The 19,119-nt window shown below is 43.2% G+C and overlaps 1 protein-coding gene across 1 annotated transcript; it reads left to right on the top strand.

The window, feature by feature from the left end:
* The first annotated feature begins 1,644 nt into the window (after positions 1–1,644).
* On the top strand, positions 1,645–19,116 carry polq (polymerase (DNA directed), theta). Its single transcript, XM_069697150.1, has 35 exons — positions 1,645–1,785; positions 1,951–2,059; positions 2,161–2,651; positions 2,739–2,974; positions 4,096–4,272; positions 4,361–4,491; positions 4,602–4,758; positions 5,582–5,693; positions 5,780–5,981; positions 6,089–6,230; positions 6,419–6,565; positions 6,652–6,864; positions 6,976–7,118; positions 7,301–7,490; positions 7,738–7,880; positions 8,049–8,242; positions 8,852–8,976; positions 9,502–9,745; positions 10,791–12,339; positions 12,423–13,863; positions 14,056–14,196; positions 14,277–14,479; positions 14,820–15,027; positions 15,113–15,306; positions 15,445–15,573; positions 15,784–15,958; positions 16,091–16,214; positions 16,863–16,963; positions 17,054–17,136; positions 17,259–17,360; positions 17,449–17,560; positions 18,056–18,180; positions 18,313–18,448; positions 18,536–18,642; positions 18,790–19,116. The coding sequence occupies exons 1-35, from the start codon at positions 1,718–1,720 to the stop codon at positions 18,901–18,903; spliced, it is 8,268 nt and encodes a 2,755-aa protein (XP_069553251.1). The 5' UTR covers positions 1,645–1,717; the 3' UTR covers positions 18,904–19,116.
* Positions 19,117–19,119: the final 3 nt, after the last annotated feature.

Here is a 19,119-nt window from a genome sequence, read left to right as displayed (position 1 = left end):
TATTTTTAACAAAATAAAATTGTTTGGACTTGACATGCTTGTCTCCAGCTGGAATCAAACCAATGACCTTCTAACTGCAAGGCAACAGCACTACCCACTGCACCATTGTGCATGTGATACTGTGTCTTTCTTTTGTGCTTTTGAGAAGATGCTATAGTATGATTTTGTTTTTCCTATTTTGGACGACATGCTATAGCATGACATTTTTGTGCGATTTTGGACAACATTTGAAATAATACTACATGCTATAGTATAACTTTTATTCATATTTTCAACCACATCACGTAAATGTTTTTTTCATATTTCCAACAATATGCCTTTCTTTTCATATTTTGAACAATCTGAAAGTCTTTGGACCTGACATGCTTGTCTACAGCAGCAATGGAAACAATGACCTTCTCACTGAGAGGCACCAGCACTAACCACTGTACCATTATGCCTGTGACATTATGACTTAAGAGACTATCAGCACTGTGTGGTTTTATATTATTTTACAGTGGCTTTTATTGTGGCACAAGCCTTAGTGTTCCACTAAAATCCCCCATACATTACAAATTGCTCTTAAAAATAATGAGGCATGTTAAAACTTTCACTAATATAATGGATGATGCACTACTGAGGAAGGAAACTGACTCAAGCTGAAACCCCAGTGTGCTTAAAACATGAGTCCAGTATAATCTCCCTGCAGAATGCCCTGAACATCTACCGGGCAGACTACGGGCCGTTCGAGATGAAGGAAAGGGCCGCGTCAGTTTGTTAATAAAGCAATTTTGTTATTGATTTTGACTGTCGAAATTACATTTTTGTTGATGAAACACTATGAATGTCTTTTAAAAATGTGTAAGGTTTATGACTCAAAACCAAGTTTTGAACGTTTACTATTGATTATTTGTCCATAAACCTTCCTGTTTACTTGACAAAAACTTTATTAATATTAGTAAAAATCAATGTATCAAATCACTTCCACAAAAAATTCTGTGTTTATAAATATTACTTAACACTGACAGTTCAGAGAGAATGTTTTCACCATACAATTCATTATTTATAGTTTATAAATGGTAGGCTATTATATTTTAATATGAATAGCTTATTTACGCCAAAGAAAATTAGGAAATGAAATATTTGAATCATAAAAGTGCATTTACACTGTGTATCCCGCTCAAATTGTATTCATCCACCTATTTTCCTATAATAGGCTTTTTGTCTATTTTTTTTAAACGGTATAATTGAATAATTGTATAACTTTTCAAAATTATACAATACAATGAAATGCCAGTTTGGCCAAAAACAACCACATGTTTAATTAACAAAGGCAGTTTTTAATTAAAAAAAAAAGAAAAAGAAAAAAAAGAATCACTATTTAGTATTAATAGATTAGTATTTCTGTCATTATTAATAATGGTTGTAATAGTAGTAGCAGTATTGGTAGTAATAGTTGTAGCACATGGGAACCGTAGTACGCTGAGAATCTATTCCGCCGGACAGTTTTAGTGAAACACCGGGTGGCACTCCGGCGGTCTTTTTGATTACAGATTTGGTTTGCGCTGCCAAACCAATAGTTTATACTTAGCAGCCAAAATAATTAAATCGACGCTGACGATTGTTTGGATAAACATGAAACTTAGTTTATAAGCCCGTGTCAAGAGTTAGATTTATGTCATGTTAACTAACATCCACCTATTCCGGTGTTTGTCAACACCTGTACAACTTGGTCAGTATGAGCACCAAGGGTCCTGTGAGAAAGAAAAGCTACATGGGACAGCACCAGATCAAAAAGAAAAGCAGGTACGTTAACATATTTTCACTGTATTCATGTTGCGGACTGATTTAGAAGAATCAGGACCAAGTTTTTAAGGTTTCCTGGAGACATATTCAATGTCTTAACATGACATTTCTAATATGATTAATACAAGTCATACCTGTTACGAATCTACTTTCTTCTGAGCACAGTTTCCAAGCTCAGGAGGAGCCACCAGAAGGAGACACAGCGTTTCAGAAAACCTGCAACCTGTCAGACAAAACAAACAGATCACAGACCACACGCAGAAACAACCACATGGTGAGTTTGACAGTTTGAGAGAGAGAGAGGTTGTCTTTTAATCTCTCTATCATCTTTTTCATCGACATGACACTGATGACTTGTACGAGTTTCTGTCTCAGGGTGGAGGAGCTGTGCTTCTGCAGGGCAAATCAACTTTTGCTCTTGATGAAGAGATGCTGCAGGCGCTGGATGTTGTTGATTCCGTCAAGCCTGATGTTTGCACAACAACCTTAGACCGACATGCTCAGGAAGTACAAGCATCGTCAGCGTCCTTCGCTCCCGTCGGGCCCCTTCCACAGGCCACACACAGTAAAAAGGACAGTCACACGGTAAAGATCATGGACAGAGCACCTCCTCGGCCCCCAGACCAAAGACCCCGGAGAGCTCCTCTCCCCCAGGAAGGAGTGTGTGAGCATAGAGGGGATCGTAAGAGACATGGGGGGGGACCTGACTGCAAAGACCTCGCTCAGAAGCTACTCTTCAGCGAGGACTCTGAGGAAGTGGAGGCCGCTCAGAGGGGTCCAGAAAACAACAAGCCTGCTTCTGCTTGTGTCGGCGTTCTACCTTGTCAAGAAATACAGAATAGTCAGCAAGCAGGCGGCTCTGGCATGTAAGTCTGAACTAAACATTACTGTCCAGTGTTTATTTCACTTCAATTTATAAACATTTGATTTTGTGACTCTGCGCTGTTTCTCAGACAGAGGCCCAGAAGAAAGAGGTCTCCTCGTAGCAAAGACAAACGTGGGTCCTGCAAGAACGCTGATCCACCTCCGGATGTGTCCGGGGACTATATCCTGTTTAGCCCCAACCGCCTAGCAGCAGCTACGAAGAGGGCCAAACTCCAGCAGTCGTTACAGAATCAGTCCGCCTCTGTGCTCACAGTCCCCAGCGGCTTAGAGATCAGCACAGTCAGCGACACGCCACCTCAGCCAGGTGAAGTATTTTAAGCACAGCCTTTAAAACCTCTTCTTTGTTTTCACATGATCTGTTATTGATCTCTTTCACGTCGAGTCCAGTGTGGTAGTAATTTGTTACCACCTTAATTCAGAAACTTCCAACTTGTAAGTGTTATAAGTGCAATCTTGCCGTTGTGTTCTGTAAAGGCAATGCAGACCAGGGTTCCCAGTGGAGTCAGATATTATTATTCTTTATTATATCTTCAGAAATGATACGCTTGCATGGACGGGTTAAACTGAGAAGAACGTAAGGTGCGCCATTCCCTCAAAGGCAACCACTAAAGTATTTTAAATTGACAGAACACTGTACCAAAATACACGTGTAACATAAGCAGAAAACAAATAATAAAGGTCTTGAAATCAGATTTGATGCCCAGACCCTCTTCAAGTCAGGCCTTCAAGACCTTTTAATAAAGGATGATCCTATTATTTCAATTTCTACTGTCCTTAAGTGGTGTCCAAAAAACACTTTTAATTAAATGATCCCAAGGAAAAGCAGATTGTATAATTTAGCTGAATTACATCCAATGAGATTGTGTTCCTTGTGTTCACCTGGAAATGTGATTTTTCTTTCCCATGTAAAATGCACTTTGTCACCATACTTAAAGGAGGGAATCTACGAAAAATGTGAAAACCCCGTCTGGAGACAGTTTTTAATTTGTTCTTTTGTGCATTGCGGTGGCTGTTTAGATTGGATCAGCCGGAGGGACGCACGCCCTGAACTGTACGCTGCTGCTAAAGGTTGTTTCACTGTTAATCAACTGGTCCCTATCCCGAACGCTCACCTTCTGCGACGTAACAACCAATCACAGGCAGAGCGTCCCTCCTGCTGATCTAATCTAGCACCAGCTGTGCAACATGGTGCGCTTTATGGAAGATTACCTGCTTCCTGTGTAGATATAAAAGGCTCATTCAAAGGTAAAGAAAAAACACAAAGATGATTAGATTCAGGTATTTGTACACGAATGAAAATATAGTTCTGAATATTGTGTGAAATTCTGCCAATAGATTCCCCTAAATGCTCCACACTGGACCTTCAAATCAAACTTGTGCTTGATTTAAAACCATGTGTGTGAAGTACCTTGTGCTCTACTGCAGGCATTGCCTTGTGTGCTCCCGTGGAGCAAAGTGAAAAGCTGCTGTTGTCCAGCTGGGGATTACCAAAGCCCGTCCTTAAGCGATACCAGAAACACGGAGTGACTCGGATGTTCGAGTGGCAGGCTCAGTGCCTCACTGTTGGGCAGGTGCTGCAGGGAGGTAACCTGGTGTACTCTGGTAAGAACCCGAACATCTCTCTACAAAGTGGCGCCTTGAGCGCCTGTCACCGTTGTTCTGTTTTTACCATTTATTTCTGGCGTTTCAGCACCTACCAGTGCAGGGAAAACTCTGGTGTCCGAGCTGCTGCTGATGAAGCGAGTGTTGGAGACCAAAAGAAAAGCTCTTTTCATTCTGCCATTTGTCTCTCTGGCCAAAGAAAAGATGCACTACCTTCAGGTGAGGGAAAAGTGGACACAAAAATTCCTGCATGGTGCTGTGGACAATGTTTTGTTTGTGTGTCTGTGTGTACATCTTAATTGCACATATTTGTATCTGTTACCCTGCAGAGTGTCTTTGAGGAGGCGGGCGTTCGTGTGGAGGGCTACATGGGCAGCACCTCGGCTGCTGGAGGCTTCTCAGCACTGGATGTCGCGGTTTGCACCATAGAAAAAGCCAATTCTCTCATCAACAGACTCATTGAAGAGGATAATATGGGTCTTCTAGGTAATGCATCTGTTATAATTGTGTGTAGAGCTGAAACAATTAGTCAATTTACCAGTTAACCAGTTGACAGAAAATGTATGTGAAACATTTGCTGAGTGCCGCTTCTTTAGTATGACGGTTTCCCGCTGTGCTCTGCTTTACAACCCTCTAAGTTGAACATATCTGAGTTTTGAAATGTTTGTTGGACAAAGCAGGTAACAAGACTTCACCTTGACGTCTCAAAAAAAAAAGCAATAAAATACATTCTAATAGAAAATACTTAATAGTTGCAGCTTGGTCCTATAAACATGATTGCATAATCACCTGCCTGTGGTCATTTTACATATTCAAGAGAGAAATGTCATATTTCTGCCACTTTTTTCATGTCATTTTTACCCCTTTGAGGTTTTACTGGTGCTCTTTTAATGACATCATCTCATTGCGCCCAGTTCTTCTACAATAGTTAAATGGCATGATGGGAAAATTAAAGCCACTATAGTAAATTGTGTTTATTTTGATTACGTTGTCATTTTCTGTCACTTCTTTCTACATTTCAGAAGCAGTTAGTTGTTATTTAAGTCATATCTTCCCTTTACATTTTTTGTTTGCAAAGCCTACAGGGCAAACAGAAACTTAATTTGTATTTATATATTCCACTGTTTAGTGCCAATACATGGCTCTTCTTCTTCCTGAGGTGCATTATCGAACTATAATTAGGCTTATACTTTAATAGTGGCATAAAATGAACATAGAAAGACAGCTCTGGTTGATGCCCTTTTAGTGTGTATTCATAAATATTGATGATAGAGAATTAATTTAAGGTTTGTTATTTTTGTGTTGCTAGGTATGGTGGTGGTAGATGAGTTACATATGGTTGGAGATTCTGGAAGAGGATACCTGCTCGAATTGCTCTTGACCAAAATCCGCTTCATCGCTCAGAAGCAGAACACCACAGGGTCTGTGTCTGTTGGTCTAACAACTCTTTCTGGATGTACACTGTTTCATATCCCTCTGCAAAATGTGTTAATCAGTCTTTCTACAGGTCTCTTTCTGATGGTGTACAGATAATAGGTATGAGTGCCACTTTGCCAAACCTCTCACTCCTGGCAAGCTGGTTAGGTGCAGAGCTCTACCAGACAGACTACAGACCCGTACCCCTGCAGGAGCATCTCAAGGTGGGCTGCAACTTCTACGACAAGAGCCTCTCTGCGGTCCGGCAGTTCACCCCTGCACTCGTCATTAAGGTAACTGAGACGGAGTAGAAGTCCAGACATGATCCAGTGTGAGTGTGTTATCATGACTGATGCCTTCTCTCTCATGACCAGTAATACGAACTCTTTACTCCTTAAAGGGTGACGATGACCACATTGTGAGCTTGTGCTATGAGACAGTGAGAGAGGGTCACTCTGTGCTGCTATTCTGCCCCTCAAAGAACTGGTGTGAGAAACTGGCCGACACCATCGCCAGAGAGTTCTACAACCTCAGACATACGGGTACGTGAAATCTGAATACAAATATTTACCACATAATTGTATTTCATGGTGAGATGGAGTAAAACTGCAGCTTGTTTTAAAGCATTTTCGTTTGTGATATTATTCACAATTTTTGTTTTGTTTGTAGAAGTAAAACTATAAAGAACTGTGTATGAAAGTTTAGATTGTGGTGTGTTTTTATTTTTCAGATCGTCAGGGTGAAGCTGAACCCCAGCCGGTGTGTCTGCATCTGGAGGGACTCGTGGACGTAATGGCCCAGTTGAGACGAACTCCGGCCGGCTTAGACCCCATCCTGCAGCGCACCGTGCCATGGGGGGTGGCCTTCCACCACGCTGGTGAGCGCATACACCCTTCAACCTTCTTGACTAAATGAAACTGCTTTTTTTTCATTATGTAAAAGAGGCATGGTTTGACTCTGCAGGTTTGACATTTGATGAGCGGGACGTGCTGGAGGGAGCTTTTCGTCAGGGCATGGTCAGAGTCCTGGCTGCCACCTCTACTCTTTCTTCAGGTGTTAATCTACCAGCTCGCAGGGTCATCATCAGAACCCCTACTTTCAATGGACACTTGTTGGACCCGCTCACATACAAACAGATGGCTGGACGAGCGGGGAGAAAAGGAGTGGACACTAAAGGTACAGATGGGTGTCTACAGTCGGTATTGAATAACGGCTTCTTTTTCTTGAAATATTAATTAAAAACTACTGTTTTCCTTGCCATCACATCCTTTTGTTCTTCCCCTTTAGGTGAAAGTGTGCTGGTGTGTAAACAGGCAGAGCGCCAGAAAGGTATTAGTCTCCTTAAGGGTGTTCTTCAGCCAATCAGCAGCTGCCTGGTGAGAAGAGAAGGCGAAGGTGTCACCACTAGCATGCTGCGAGCCATCCTGGAGGTATCAACTTAAATTAGCAATAAAGGAAATGATTAATGTTGATGGTTCAGATTAATTCCTGCTTTTGCAGTAGATATCCCACCATTTAATATCATGCATGGTTAAGGTAGTTAAAACAAGCAGCTGAATCAAGATGTCTATTAGTGTTTTATGTCTTTTATTCACATCCTTCTGACTCGCAGATAATTGTCGGAGGTGTAGCCAGCACACCACAGGATGTGAGATTGTATGCTTCGTGCTCACTTCTGGCTGCCAGTGTGAAATGTGACGGCAAGAAAGAGTCGAATGAAGACACCAACAAAGGAACTATTGAGGCCTGTGTTGAGTGGCTGATGGAGAATGAATTCATTAGTATTAAAAAGGAAGGAGGAGGTAAAGCTACAATCGTCACAGTGCCACCTTATTATCTGCTATATTCATGCTTTACTAAATATCACTGTTATATTATGAGTTGACCTCCAGTACTGTGATGGTAACAATTATTCTAACAATTAAGAAATACATTGGTCGTAAAGAAAAGAAAATTCACTTTTTTCTTTGATTTTGTACCTCACAGTAAATCACTTGAGCCTGCCATGAATTAATTTCTGTTCATCCTCTCATGTCTCTTCGTATACAGATGAGCGGTACTGTCCAACCCAGCTTGGTGCCGCCACCCTTTCCTCCTCCCTCTCTCCTCCTGAGGCTCTGGGAATATTTGCAGATCTCCAGCGGGCCATGAAGAGCTTTGTACTGGAGAATGATTTGCACATTCTATATTTGGTACACATTATATTATAGTTTATTTAAAGAATGTCTGTTGACTATCTGCTCCCCCTTTAACCTTTCTAATACACACCTAACAGTAGGTAAATCCTTATTCTAACCGTCATCTGTACACCAGTCCTCCACAGCATAGTGTTTTATATTCGGTGGCCGATATCTCTTCAGATCACTCCGCTGTACGCTGAGTGGACGACGATAGACTGGTATCAGTTCTTCTGTCTGTGGGAGCAGCTGTCGTCATCGATGAAGAGAGTAGCAGAACTGGTCGGCGTCCAGGAAGGCTTCCTCGCTCGATCTGTCGGCGGCAAAGTTGTCGCCAAGACAGAAAAGCAGCACAGACAGATGGCTATTCATAAACGGTAAAACACATGTTAATGTTAGTTACGCAAGCTGTATGTACATCATTTAATGATCTCTATTGACCTTTAGTTTTCTCCTGTTTAACTTTAAAAATTAAAAAAAAAAAAATCACCAACAGAAATAAAAAACGTGAGCATTATATATTAAAAAAACATTTAACAACATGCGACTTGGAAGTACTTACTTAATTTAATATTCCAAACAAATATACTCACAGCTTTTAGTTTTACTGACAGCTGAGCAATTTACTTTAATTCAACACAACTTCCCTGTATTAAAGGTACCTTTATAACACTTAGAAAAGTCTGTTTTGGACGAGAACCTGTCATAATGCAGTTGATTAAACTCTGATGTATTAAACATCAAATGAACTTTGCAGTGTTTATCGTTGGATTAGGGTTTAATATTGAGTTACAATATCTTGTTCATGTGTTTATTGTTTGCACAATGATCTGACCTTTGGATGGAAGCTGACTCAGAGGAGAAAGAGACATAAGCTTAAAAAAAAAAACCTGAAGGATGTATCTACTAAAAGTTGAATTGTTTGATTAGCTGGGGTCTTCCATTCTCATTCACCTCCTTGTCTTTTTTTTTTCATCATCTCTCAGATTTTTCACCACTCTTGTGCTGCAGGATCTGGTCAATGAGGTGCCTTTGGGAACTGTTGCATCCAAATACAACTGCAATCGTGGGCAGTTACAGTCTCTCCAGCAGTCTGCTTCCACGTATGCAGGTACACACTTAAAGAATGTTGGCAAGCTGAAGCTGTGATTTTGGATGCATTGTGTACAACAACGTCTCTGAGGATTTAAACAGAGCACATGTTACTCTGTCGAGTACACTGCACGCAAATTCTGCACAGGACTTTATATTAAACAGGAAAGGCATTAACAGGTATAGTAACTCAACAGAAGAAGCAGGAACACTTTAGATTGATACGTTTGCAGAATATGTACTTTATTTGATTAGCTGATGATTTAGAATCAGATATCAGTCATTCGTAGGGGCTTGTGTTACTTTTGCATCAAGGTCCCGTGAGATGGTTTATTAGGTCCGAGTGTAAATCAGGGTTAGTTGCTTAAATGTGTCTCAGACAATGTTTCTCTGGGTAAACTCGACACCTCTAACTGATTGTATTTTGTTTTATCAATGATCTGTGCTGACAAACCAGGACACCTAAAGAAAAACAGAAGAAAAAGCAGTACATTGATAATTCAGTGACTGGAGACTCTCAGATCTTTTTTCCCCATCTCCTCAGGTATGGTGGGAGTGTTCTGCAAGCGTCTGGGCTGGTACAACATGGAGCTACTGTTGTCTCAGTACCAGACCAGGCTGAGCTTTGGAGTCCAGAGGGAGCTGGTCGACTTGGTCAGGGTTTCCCTCCTGAATGCAACGCGAGCCAGAGCGCTCTACGCACAGGGCCTCTGTACTGTCGCAGAACTAGCCAGGGCTACTGTAGCCGATGTGGAGAAAGCCTTGCGTAATGCGGTCCCATTTAAGAGGTAGGTGTGTGTTTGTGTGTTTGTGTTATATTATTATATAAAAAAGATATAGGAACATATATAAAAAAAAAAAAAGGATATTTGTCCCTCGAGAACAGATGGGTTCATAGCATAGCACCTAGTTTGTGCAGTGCAGATGCTGACATTTATTTGGAACTTTTTTAACAACTAACCTAAAGAACTAAATCAGCTTATCACATACATCCCAAAAACCCCATAAACAATTATTTAAGGCCTAAACAGCAAATTCATGTTGTTTGGATTCTTGTAAATATAGTGCATCATCTCTCACTGTGTCCTCTGTTCATTTCGACTTGACCAATATCAGTACTTCTAAGAAATAATAGATTTATTTATATATAGAGTTAATTCATAAAAGAAATTGCTCTGACACTGACAAAAAATAAGGTTTTAATGCAAAATGATCAAGTTTACCTCAAAATGAGACAAAAAAAAAGGGAATTTGTCTGCTTTAATAACTTGCAGATAAATTAGTTTTAAAGAAATAAAAAATAATAAATGAGACAATAAGAACTTGTTTAAAGAAATACATTTAATTTTAGGGCGAAACTTAAAAACCCTAAATAACAGAACCTGTGGTACCTGGTAGAGAACAGACAGAGGTCGAGAGACAGCAAAGCGGCATAATCCAAATAAATCAACTTGAATTGATCAAAAAAAGGTAATGCTGATGAATCCTGATGCAGCCACAATTACACTGCCAACACAGTGTAATTGGAAGTACATCACACTCCAAGACTAGCGGAAAAACAGTTGAAGTACAGAAAGTAGTGGTACACTTGAAATCAAGTTTTCCACTTAAATAAATTTGTGGTTTAAAGTGTACAGGCATTACACTGCCCAAAGATGCACCATTCATTCATTTTGAAAAAGCCAAGGTGATAGAAGCAGGTACAGTATCGTAAACTCCTCTTAAACCCTAACCTTCTGTAACTGTAACGTCAGTCCTGCACTCTAAGTTGTAATCTCCTGAAAACTTTGACTCCAGATATAAAGCCAGTGTTGTACTGTCTGCCTTCATCAGCTCTAAGCGTGCAGTGGATGAGAGTGAGACGGAGGCAGCCGAGAGACGAAGCCTCCGCTGCGTCTGGGTCTCCGGTGGACGGGCTCTGACAGAACAGGAAGCAGCCGTCGAGATCGTGTCAGAGGCGAGGCTCCTTCTTCAAGAAGACCTGGCCCAGTTAGGAGTTCATTGGGATCCAACAACACTAACTCCCGGGGCTCCTGCTGTAAACAGCCACGACGACCATCACAGTGAGGACTCAGACACCTCGTGTAACTCGTATCTCAGCTCGCATGAAGCACAGAGAGACACTACTAAAAGGCATCAACAGATCAAAAGGGGAGTTACTGACAAGCATAGAGAGGGAGATTTCAAAAGCAAGAAACAGATGGCTGAGAGGAAAAAAAGACGAGGAGAAAGAGAAGCCAGAAGAGAGCGGGAGAAGTGTGAAGCTGAAGTGATATTGGAGGAGCCCAGAGAGGAAGACGAGGCTGAACCAGAAATCCAACAAAAGGCCAAAGAAGAGCCAATGGAAAGAGGCAAAGAAACGGCGACAGCAGAGACAAGTAAATCACTGGCAAATGACAGAGAAAATGCAGGGGAAATAAAAGAGAACACGGGGTCAGACCAAGAAGGGGAAGTATGCGAAAAAACAATGCCAAACAAAGGAGAAACAAATAAAGGGATTGCCTCTATCAGACCAGAGAACCATCAGGCAAATCGGCCTGTTCCTGAAAGAAGCCTAACACAGGAGCTGGCTGAGATTGAATGCAGCCTTGTGCCTCACCCGCTGCCTCCGCCTCAGCCCTCACCCCCTCCGATGCCGCCCCCGCGTTTTAGAGCCCCGATATCACGGGTAGAACAAAAAAATGTTCCCACAAGGACAGCAAAGGGAGGCTGTAACGCGGGGCTTAATGCCTCACCGGTGCAGTCAGGTATCTTGAAACACTCGAGAGCCTTAAGCAAAGTCCTCCACTCCATACAAACTGAGAAAAGCCTACAAGATCATTTAGAGACTGCACAGACATCACACTCGACAGTGCCTTCAGGTCAGATGCCTACAACTGTTCCCACTCCCGGTCCTGCCCAAGAGACCCGTCCTGGTGTTTCTGTACCTACAAATGCAAATATGTCAGACTCTCCTCTGTCTGCCTCTCCTGCCTCTGTTGCCATCCTCTCTCCTGAGGCAAAGCGAAGGAGGACAGATGGTGGAGAGGTTGATAAGTTTTCATCTCCTGAGCTGTACGCAGGAGATAAAACAGACGAGGAAGAAGATGGAGCCGTTAAAGCGGCAGAGGAGAGTTTCGGTGACAGCTTCGAACTGGACACTCAGACAGAGAGAATCATTGTTCAGCAGGCATACCGACACAGAGATGAGAGCGATAGAGGTGTGGATGAGTTGGTGGAAACACAAACGGTAAGAGAGGTGGGAATAGTGGAAGCAGCTGCAGAGCAGGTGGAGAACACAGAGAGAAGAAATGGCCTTGAAGGCCCTGACAAAGCATCACCCAGATTCAATATTTCTCTCACAGATAGCCAGATGGAGCTCATCCTTAACACCAGCCACCAGGTAAGAGACTGAAATGGTCGAGAATATGAAATATTTGACCTCTTTTAAAAATCTGACGATATGATTTTTTTTTTTCCCTACAGATTTCTCCTGACGCAGGTGGTGGTGATAACGTGGATAAAGATGAAGGTGCATGTAATGATGACGCCCCCGGTGCTAATCAAGCTGCTTCTGAGAGTCTTAACAGAAGCAGCAGCTTCCTGTTTGACAGCCTTTATGACAGCCCTCTGCTAGCAGGTCTGAGCCCACACCGGGTTCCCGACCAATCAGACGAAGAGGAATTGGTCAGCCAGGCTGGCAGAGACAAGTGCCCTCTTCCATCAACCCAGGAGAGACGACGCAGCGATATTCTCGCCAACCAGGAAGCCGAGGAGCAGGAGGCAATCCAATGGGGCGAGTCCTTCTTTAACTTGTCAGAGTGGGGTGACTCGCTGCTGGTCGGCGAGCACTTTCTGGAGAGGCAGAGTTTGTTCAGACTCACAGAGAGAATTGAAATAGACCAAGAGGACGGCTATCATCCAGTGCAACAACCAGACACAGACCATGTTCTGCATGAAGAACAGCCGTCAAATTCACAGTCACAGCTTCCTACTACAACTGAGTACGACGGGGATAAGGATGGCAATAATCAAGGCTGTACAAAACAAATTAAACAGCATAATAATGCACAAAAAGACATGAAACCAGGTGGAAGACAGGAAACAATAAATGACGAGGGCGAAATTAGGAAACCAGTAAAGATAAGAAATGAAGAGCAAGAAAAGACAACATCAGACAATGCGGTTTTAAGACACCCACCTGTCCAGACCTCAGCTGAAAGTGCTCTTTACTGCAGCCCAATTTTACAGGAGATCTTTGACCGCTGGCCGAGTATGTCTGACCAGTCCTGGCAAAACAAAACAGGAGGCCTCACAGCCACCCAAACACACCCCGCTGCTGCAAACACAGCAGGTGATCCCGTGATCCCACAGTCCTCGATGCAAGCTGGCAGAAAAAAAGAGGACCAATCTGCTGCTGCTGAGGCTGTCTCTGAGAAGGGACAACCCTCACGACCCGATGATGAGGATCCAACAGAAAGGCCGAGCTCTGCTGGGAACCTTATTCCCCCGACTCAGGAAACTCCACCTGTCACACCACGAGTAAAACTGACCACCTCATCTGTTCACTCCCCTCTTACTGTTCCACGGTCAAGTTCCAAAAGCAAACCTTCGCTAGACGCCGACACAAACCTCAGCCCTCCTCCAGACGCTGCTTCTCCATCCTCCCCCTGGCCGAAGCCTCTCTCTGACACAGAATTGGCCAGGACTCACGAAGGCTTCACCCTTCAGCTGTCCCAGGATACGTCGCCTTGTTCTAGCAACTCCGGGACCTTCTCTATCATAGACGTGGCGAGTGACAGGCGTGTCTTTGACACTTTCATTAAAGAGTGGAAAAGCAAGCAGCGCTACTCCCTGGCTTTGGCCTGTGAAAAGACAGAGCACAGACAGCAGCCTGAGGGGGAAATAGGAGGGAAACACAAGCGAGGTAACTGAAGCACTTACAGGAAGATAAGAAATAAACTGTTGCCAGCCGTGCACTCACGTCATTTGACAAGTATTTGTGTAGAAGTAATTTTTTTTTTAGCGCCTGTGTTCTGCTTAGTCAGCTCCAACGCAAACAACCTAAAATAGCCTGCGTTGAATGCAGTCTCCTCATCCATGCATGTTTTCTGTGCAGCGTCAGCAGCTCATCAGAAGCTCAACAAGGCTGACGGGTTTCCAGTAAGGGACAGTGACGGACTCGTATTGATTGGGGTATCTGTCTGCTGGGGAGCAAGAGATGCCTACTATATATCTCTGCAGCAGGAGCAGAGCAGAGGTACTGATCACAAAGACAAATGCATGTTGATGCCTAGAAAGTAGTTCCTTGGTTCAGCCTGTCTGTCTGCTCCTCCTCAGGTCTGAGCTCCAGTCTGGCCCCTCCTCCGCTGGATGAGGATTTGTCAATATGCGAGAGGCTGGAGCAGGTGAAGGCCTGTTTAAGCCGACAGTCAGCTGCTCACAAAGAGAGCGTGGTAGTTGTGTATGACATCATCCAGGTGTACAAGAGACTGGTGCTGAGCTGTGGCATCAGCTTGGAGGGAAATTGTGAAGACTCAAAGGTGAGAACACAGAAATACCGCACGCGAGATGGATTTTGCTAAAGACAAACTGAATGGGATTTTGTGTAGAGCCCATTTTAACATTCCCACACTAAAAAAAAAAAAGAAAGAAGTATGAACAGTGCTGTTCCAATGATTATTAGGATCTCACATTTTTCTACAAAATCTTTGACCTTAAGAATACTTTTAATGAAGCTGTTATCACAAGTTCTGCACATTGGTCCCTTAAAAACAACATTTTATATCTATATAATACTTTGTTTAGCTAAGTACCTTTTAATGTGATAAAATGTCAGAAACAAACTTCTTATTGCAGCTTTGTTTTTAATGGTTACAACAGGTCGCATGCTGGCTGCTGGACCCCGGCAGTGAGGAGAGGACTCTCCCCAACATGGTAGCCGTCTACTGTCCTGAAGAATTACCTCTGCTGGACGGACTCGGGAATCCCCACTCACACTGTCCTCGTGTCAGGGCAGCGACCACGAGTGTGCTCATACTCGCCGTCATGAACCATCTCGCAGGCCAGTTAGAGAAAGAAGGCACACTGGGTAAAAGAAGCTCACACTCTACAAGTCCTGTGGTGAGAGTGCGGTATTCAGGCCTTCTTTTAACATAACTGTTTTTATATGTCAGATTTATTCAGGAGCACAGAGATGCCTTCCCAGGTTTGCTTGGCCCTGTTGGAATTGAATGGAGTCGGCTTCAGTGTCGAAGAGTGCGAGAGACAAAAACAGGTGATGCAAGCCAAACTGTCAGCGCTGGAATCTGAAGCTTACAGCCTGGCAGGTCACAGCTTCTCCCTCACCAGCGTCGACGACGTAGCACAGGTCCGGGACCACTTCTGTAACACCGCTGTGTCTTTGAATCAAACCGCATATTGGTCAACGACGGACGTGTGCAAGCATATTTAGAACAAAGCATTGGTAACACTCGGGCTTTTATTTGTCCTCACCTTCATGCGGCAGGTGTTGTTCTTGGAGCTCCACCTGCCACCCAACGGTGATGTAGGTGGATCAAAAAGTAAGAAGACTCTGGGCTACGCCAGGAGAGGTGGTGGCAGAGTACGACTTGGAAAGCAGTTCAGCACCACCAAGGTGGGACACTTTAGCACTGTACAAAATTACTGCCGACACATCTAAACACTGTTTTATTTGGGCTGCGGGATATAAGATTGGTTGATTGGTCGATATCGGATATGCAGCTGTAACTTTTTTGGCCAATTTCCATTACCGATATATGCAGATGTCGTTTTTGTTCTTCACAAATTGCCTCCCTCGATCTAAGATGTTCATATCCCGCACCAGGATGTTCTGGAGAAGCTTCGTCCTCTGCACCCGCTGCCAGGTGTCATTCTGGAGTGGAGGCGGATCACTAATGCGTTGACTAAAGTGGTGTTCCCCCTGCAGAGGGAGAAGCAATATCACTCCACACTGGAGATGGACAGAATATACCCCATCGCCCAGACACACACCGCCACAGGTAAAACACATCCACACACACCAATACGTATGCTCCACCGCCTAATGCCAGTGAAGTCTTGCTACTGAGCAAATATAATCTCAGCTGTAGTAAATATGAAGACTGCAATGACCCAGTTTGTTCTGTTTTTAGGCAGAGTATGCTTCACTGAGCCCAACATACAGAATGTCCCAAAAGACTTTGAGATCTACATGCCCACTCTGGTGGGTGAGAGCCCACCTTCACAAGACGGCTGCCACATGATCACCAAACCAGGGTAGGTCAAAACCTCTCTGGGTCAAAGTTCACCACACCTATGACCTCTGTGTTTTACTGTCAACAAAAGAGTGTGCAGGAAACACTGCCCTAATCATAACTTTACTAATAGTTTCCACTCTTGTAGATTTTTGGCATCTGCAAATTTTTGATAAATTATGTGCAATTGTTTGAGAAACACGTGTGGGTATTTGAATACTGCAGTATTACCTTGTACGTTAAAACGTGTAGTTTATGTGTTGTTTACCAGGGGAGTGTAAATGCCACATCTTGTTTAAAAAAAAAAAATTGTATATCATTTTCACAGTGCAAAAGGTTAATATAATTTAAATCTTGCTTTCTTTCATTTTAAATGGGTTTAAATTAAAAGTAAAACTTTGTAGGGAGTGGAGATATTATATACAATATACAAATAGATATAGATATACAAACAGAAGTAAAAAAAAAAAAAAAAAATTTTTTTTTAAAAAGGCCTCCTATTGAAGAAATAACATGCTGTGCTATGCTGGGAATAATCTTAATTTCATGAGGTTTCTCCAAAGTTGACCACGTTAAGAGTTAAGATAAACAAAAGTGACTTGGAATTGTAGATTTAGATTTAGATTTAGATGGACTGCCATAATTATTTTCTTTTACTCTGTTGTTTCAGAAAGACGAGACGACCTGTGGTGCCCTCAGTTACAGCTGGACCTGCAGAACCGGGCTCAGCCTTCTCTGTCAGCATGAGACATGCTTTCATTCCCTTTTCAGGTTACTGTGATGATATAGTTGTTTTGTCTTTATAATCACCTCGTCCGGCTGTAGCTTTGGTCAGCTGTGTCTGTCTGTGCTGAACTGTAGGTGGGATGATATTAGCTGCTGATTACTCTCAGCTGGAGTTGAGAGTGTTGGCTCACCTCTCAAAGGATCAGCGCCTCCTGCAGGTCAGTGGCACAGCAACAAAACGTAACATCAATATATATCACTGAACAAAGAGACTGAAATAGCTGCGTGTGTGTGTGTGTGTGTGTGTGTGTGTGTGTGTGTGTGTGTGTGTGTTCACAAGGTGCTGAACGGAGGAGCAGACGTGTTTCGCTGCATCGCTGCCGAGTGGAAAAGTGTCGACCCAGAGTCTGTGCAGGACGGCCTCAGACAACAGGCAAAACAGGTACTACTATCAGAGAGAAGATAACGTGGACACGCGCAGATTCTCAGCTGTAACGTCACCGGGGTGTACATGTGTTTGTTGTTTGCAGATCTGCTATGGCATCATCTACGGGATGGGAGCAAAGTCTTTGGGGGAGCAAATGGGAATTGAGGAGAACGATGCGGCCTGCTACATCGAGAGCTTCAAAGCCAGATACAAAGGTGCGTGACCTTTTTTCTGGAAACTGCCACAGCGCCGAAGTCTCTCCGCAAGCTCGTGGTTCATAAGTGCTCACTGGGACTCGGGCTGGGTGCCAAACTTTGATACTTACACTCACTATTTTGGATGCATTTGTTTTTCAACGGTCAAGTATGGAGGCATGCAGTGCGCTGCAAGTACCCGTACGGAGTACTCGAATCGGTCCACAAACTTGAGTATGAAAGACTGGACCAGTGTTTGATCCCACTCATGGCTTCCTGGTCCAGGGATGAACATACAGGGTATCGATTATTTTTTGATTTACGTGTGTTGGTTGTAGTATCTGCAGTTGTTTGTAATGTAACTGATTCTTTTCCTTTTTTTTTTTTTTTTGACCAAAGTGTACATGTAGAACAAAAATGAGTTTGTAACAGTGACAGGGCCATTAAACACAGCAAAAGTTACTCATAAACTGCCACTCTGATACGGTTACATCGGTGTCCTGTCGTGTGTTTCAGGGATTAATGCGTTTCTTAAACAGACCGTGAAGAAGTGTGTAAAGGACGGCTACGTTCACACGCTGATGGGACGTCGGAGATACCTATCTGGAATCACCAGCACCAACGCACACGTCAAAGCTCATGTAAGCACGCGTGTCCATCCGAAACTTGTACGCCAGAATTTATATGTAAAGTGTGAGTGACTCGTGTGTGGTGTTTTTTTTGTGTTTTTTTTTTAATTCACATTCAACTCCGTGTCTCCTTCGCTCGTTCAGGCGGAGCGTCAGGCGGTGAACACGACCGTGCAGGGATCAGCTGCTGACATTGTCAAACTCGCCACGGTGAACATCCAGAAACGGCTACGAAAAACCTACCCTGCAGCTCCCCCGTCTCACCAGCACAGACGCTCAGGTGACTGAAACATCCGCACGCAGACGAGAGGTGACCGCGGCATCGGGTTATAGTCCGTAAATGACTCGTGTCCCGTTATCGTGTCAGTTCGTAATCAGCGCCGAGCCGGGACGTCTCAACGCAGAGGGGCCTACTTCATCCTGCAGCTACATGACGAACTCATCTACGAAACCACAGAAGAAGACCTCATACAGGTAGGAAAATTACTGTTAGGGTTATAAATTCACGACTGGTGTTTGGAATGTGTTTTTTTTTTTTTGTGCGTGTATGTTTAATATGTCTGCAGAGTATTTGCTTATAGAGAAACATGTCTTGCTCAACCGAGCTTCTCTTTGCGTCAGGTTGCACAGATAGTGAAGAGGGAGATGGAGTCAGCAGTGAAACTGTATGTGAAGCTGAAGGCCAAAGTTAAAGTGGGACCCAGCTGGGGGAACCTGCAGGACTTCGATATATAAAGTCAATGTTTTAAAGTTTGATACTACGATCAAATACAATGTACTTTTCTCTGTGTTCTGTAATATATGTACATGTAATATATGTACTTTCATCTGCAATTGTTTTTAAACCATCACATTGACAATGAACTGTAACATGAATCCAGTCTGAGATCTATATGAACTATTGAATGTATTTATAATTCTACCTTTCTTTGTACACTATCAAAAATCTAT

The sequence above is a fragment of the Brachyistius frenatus genome, unplaced genomic scaffold, assembly GCF_029030835.1.
Source record: "Brachyistius frenatus isolate BFR_SWC_R1_liver_20210118 unplaced genomic scaffold, ASM2903083v1 Contig_23, whole genome shotgun sequence".
In the NCBI taxonomy this organism is placed as follows: Eukaryota; Metazoa; Chordata; class Actinopteri; family Embiotocidae; genus Brachyistius; species Brachyistius frenatus.
This window is presented reverse-complemented; position numbering and strand designations above follow the sequence as displayed.

Bases quoted from the DNA above. Each gene is read 5' to 3' on its own strand.
- polq (XM_069697150.1), top strand. From the start codon at position 1,718: ATGAGCACCAAGGGTCCTGTGAGAAAGAAAAGCTACATGGGACAGCAC. The intron at 4,759-5,581 runs GTAATGCATCTG...TTGTGTTGCTAG, and splicing joins GGATAATATGGGTCTTCTAG to GTATGGTGGTGGTAGATGAG. The intron at 5,982-6,088 runs GTAACTGAGACG...TACTCCTTAAAG, and splicing joins CCCCTGCACTCGTCATTAAG to GGTGACGATGACCACATTGT.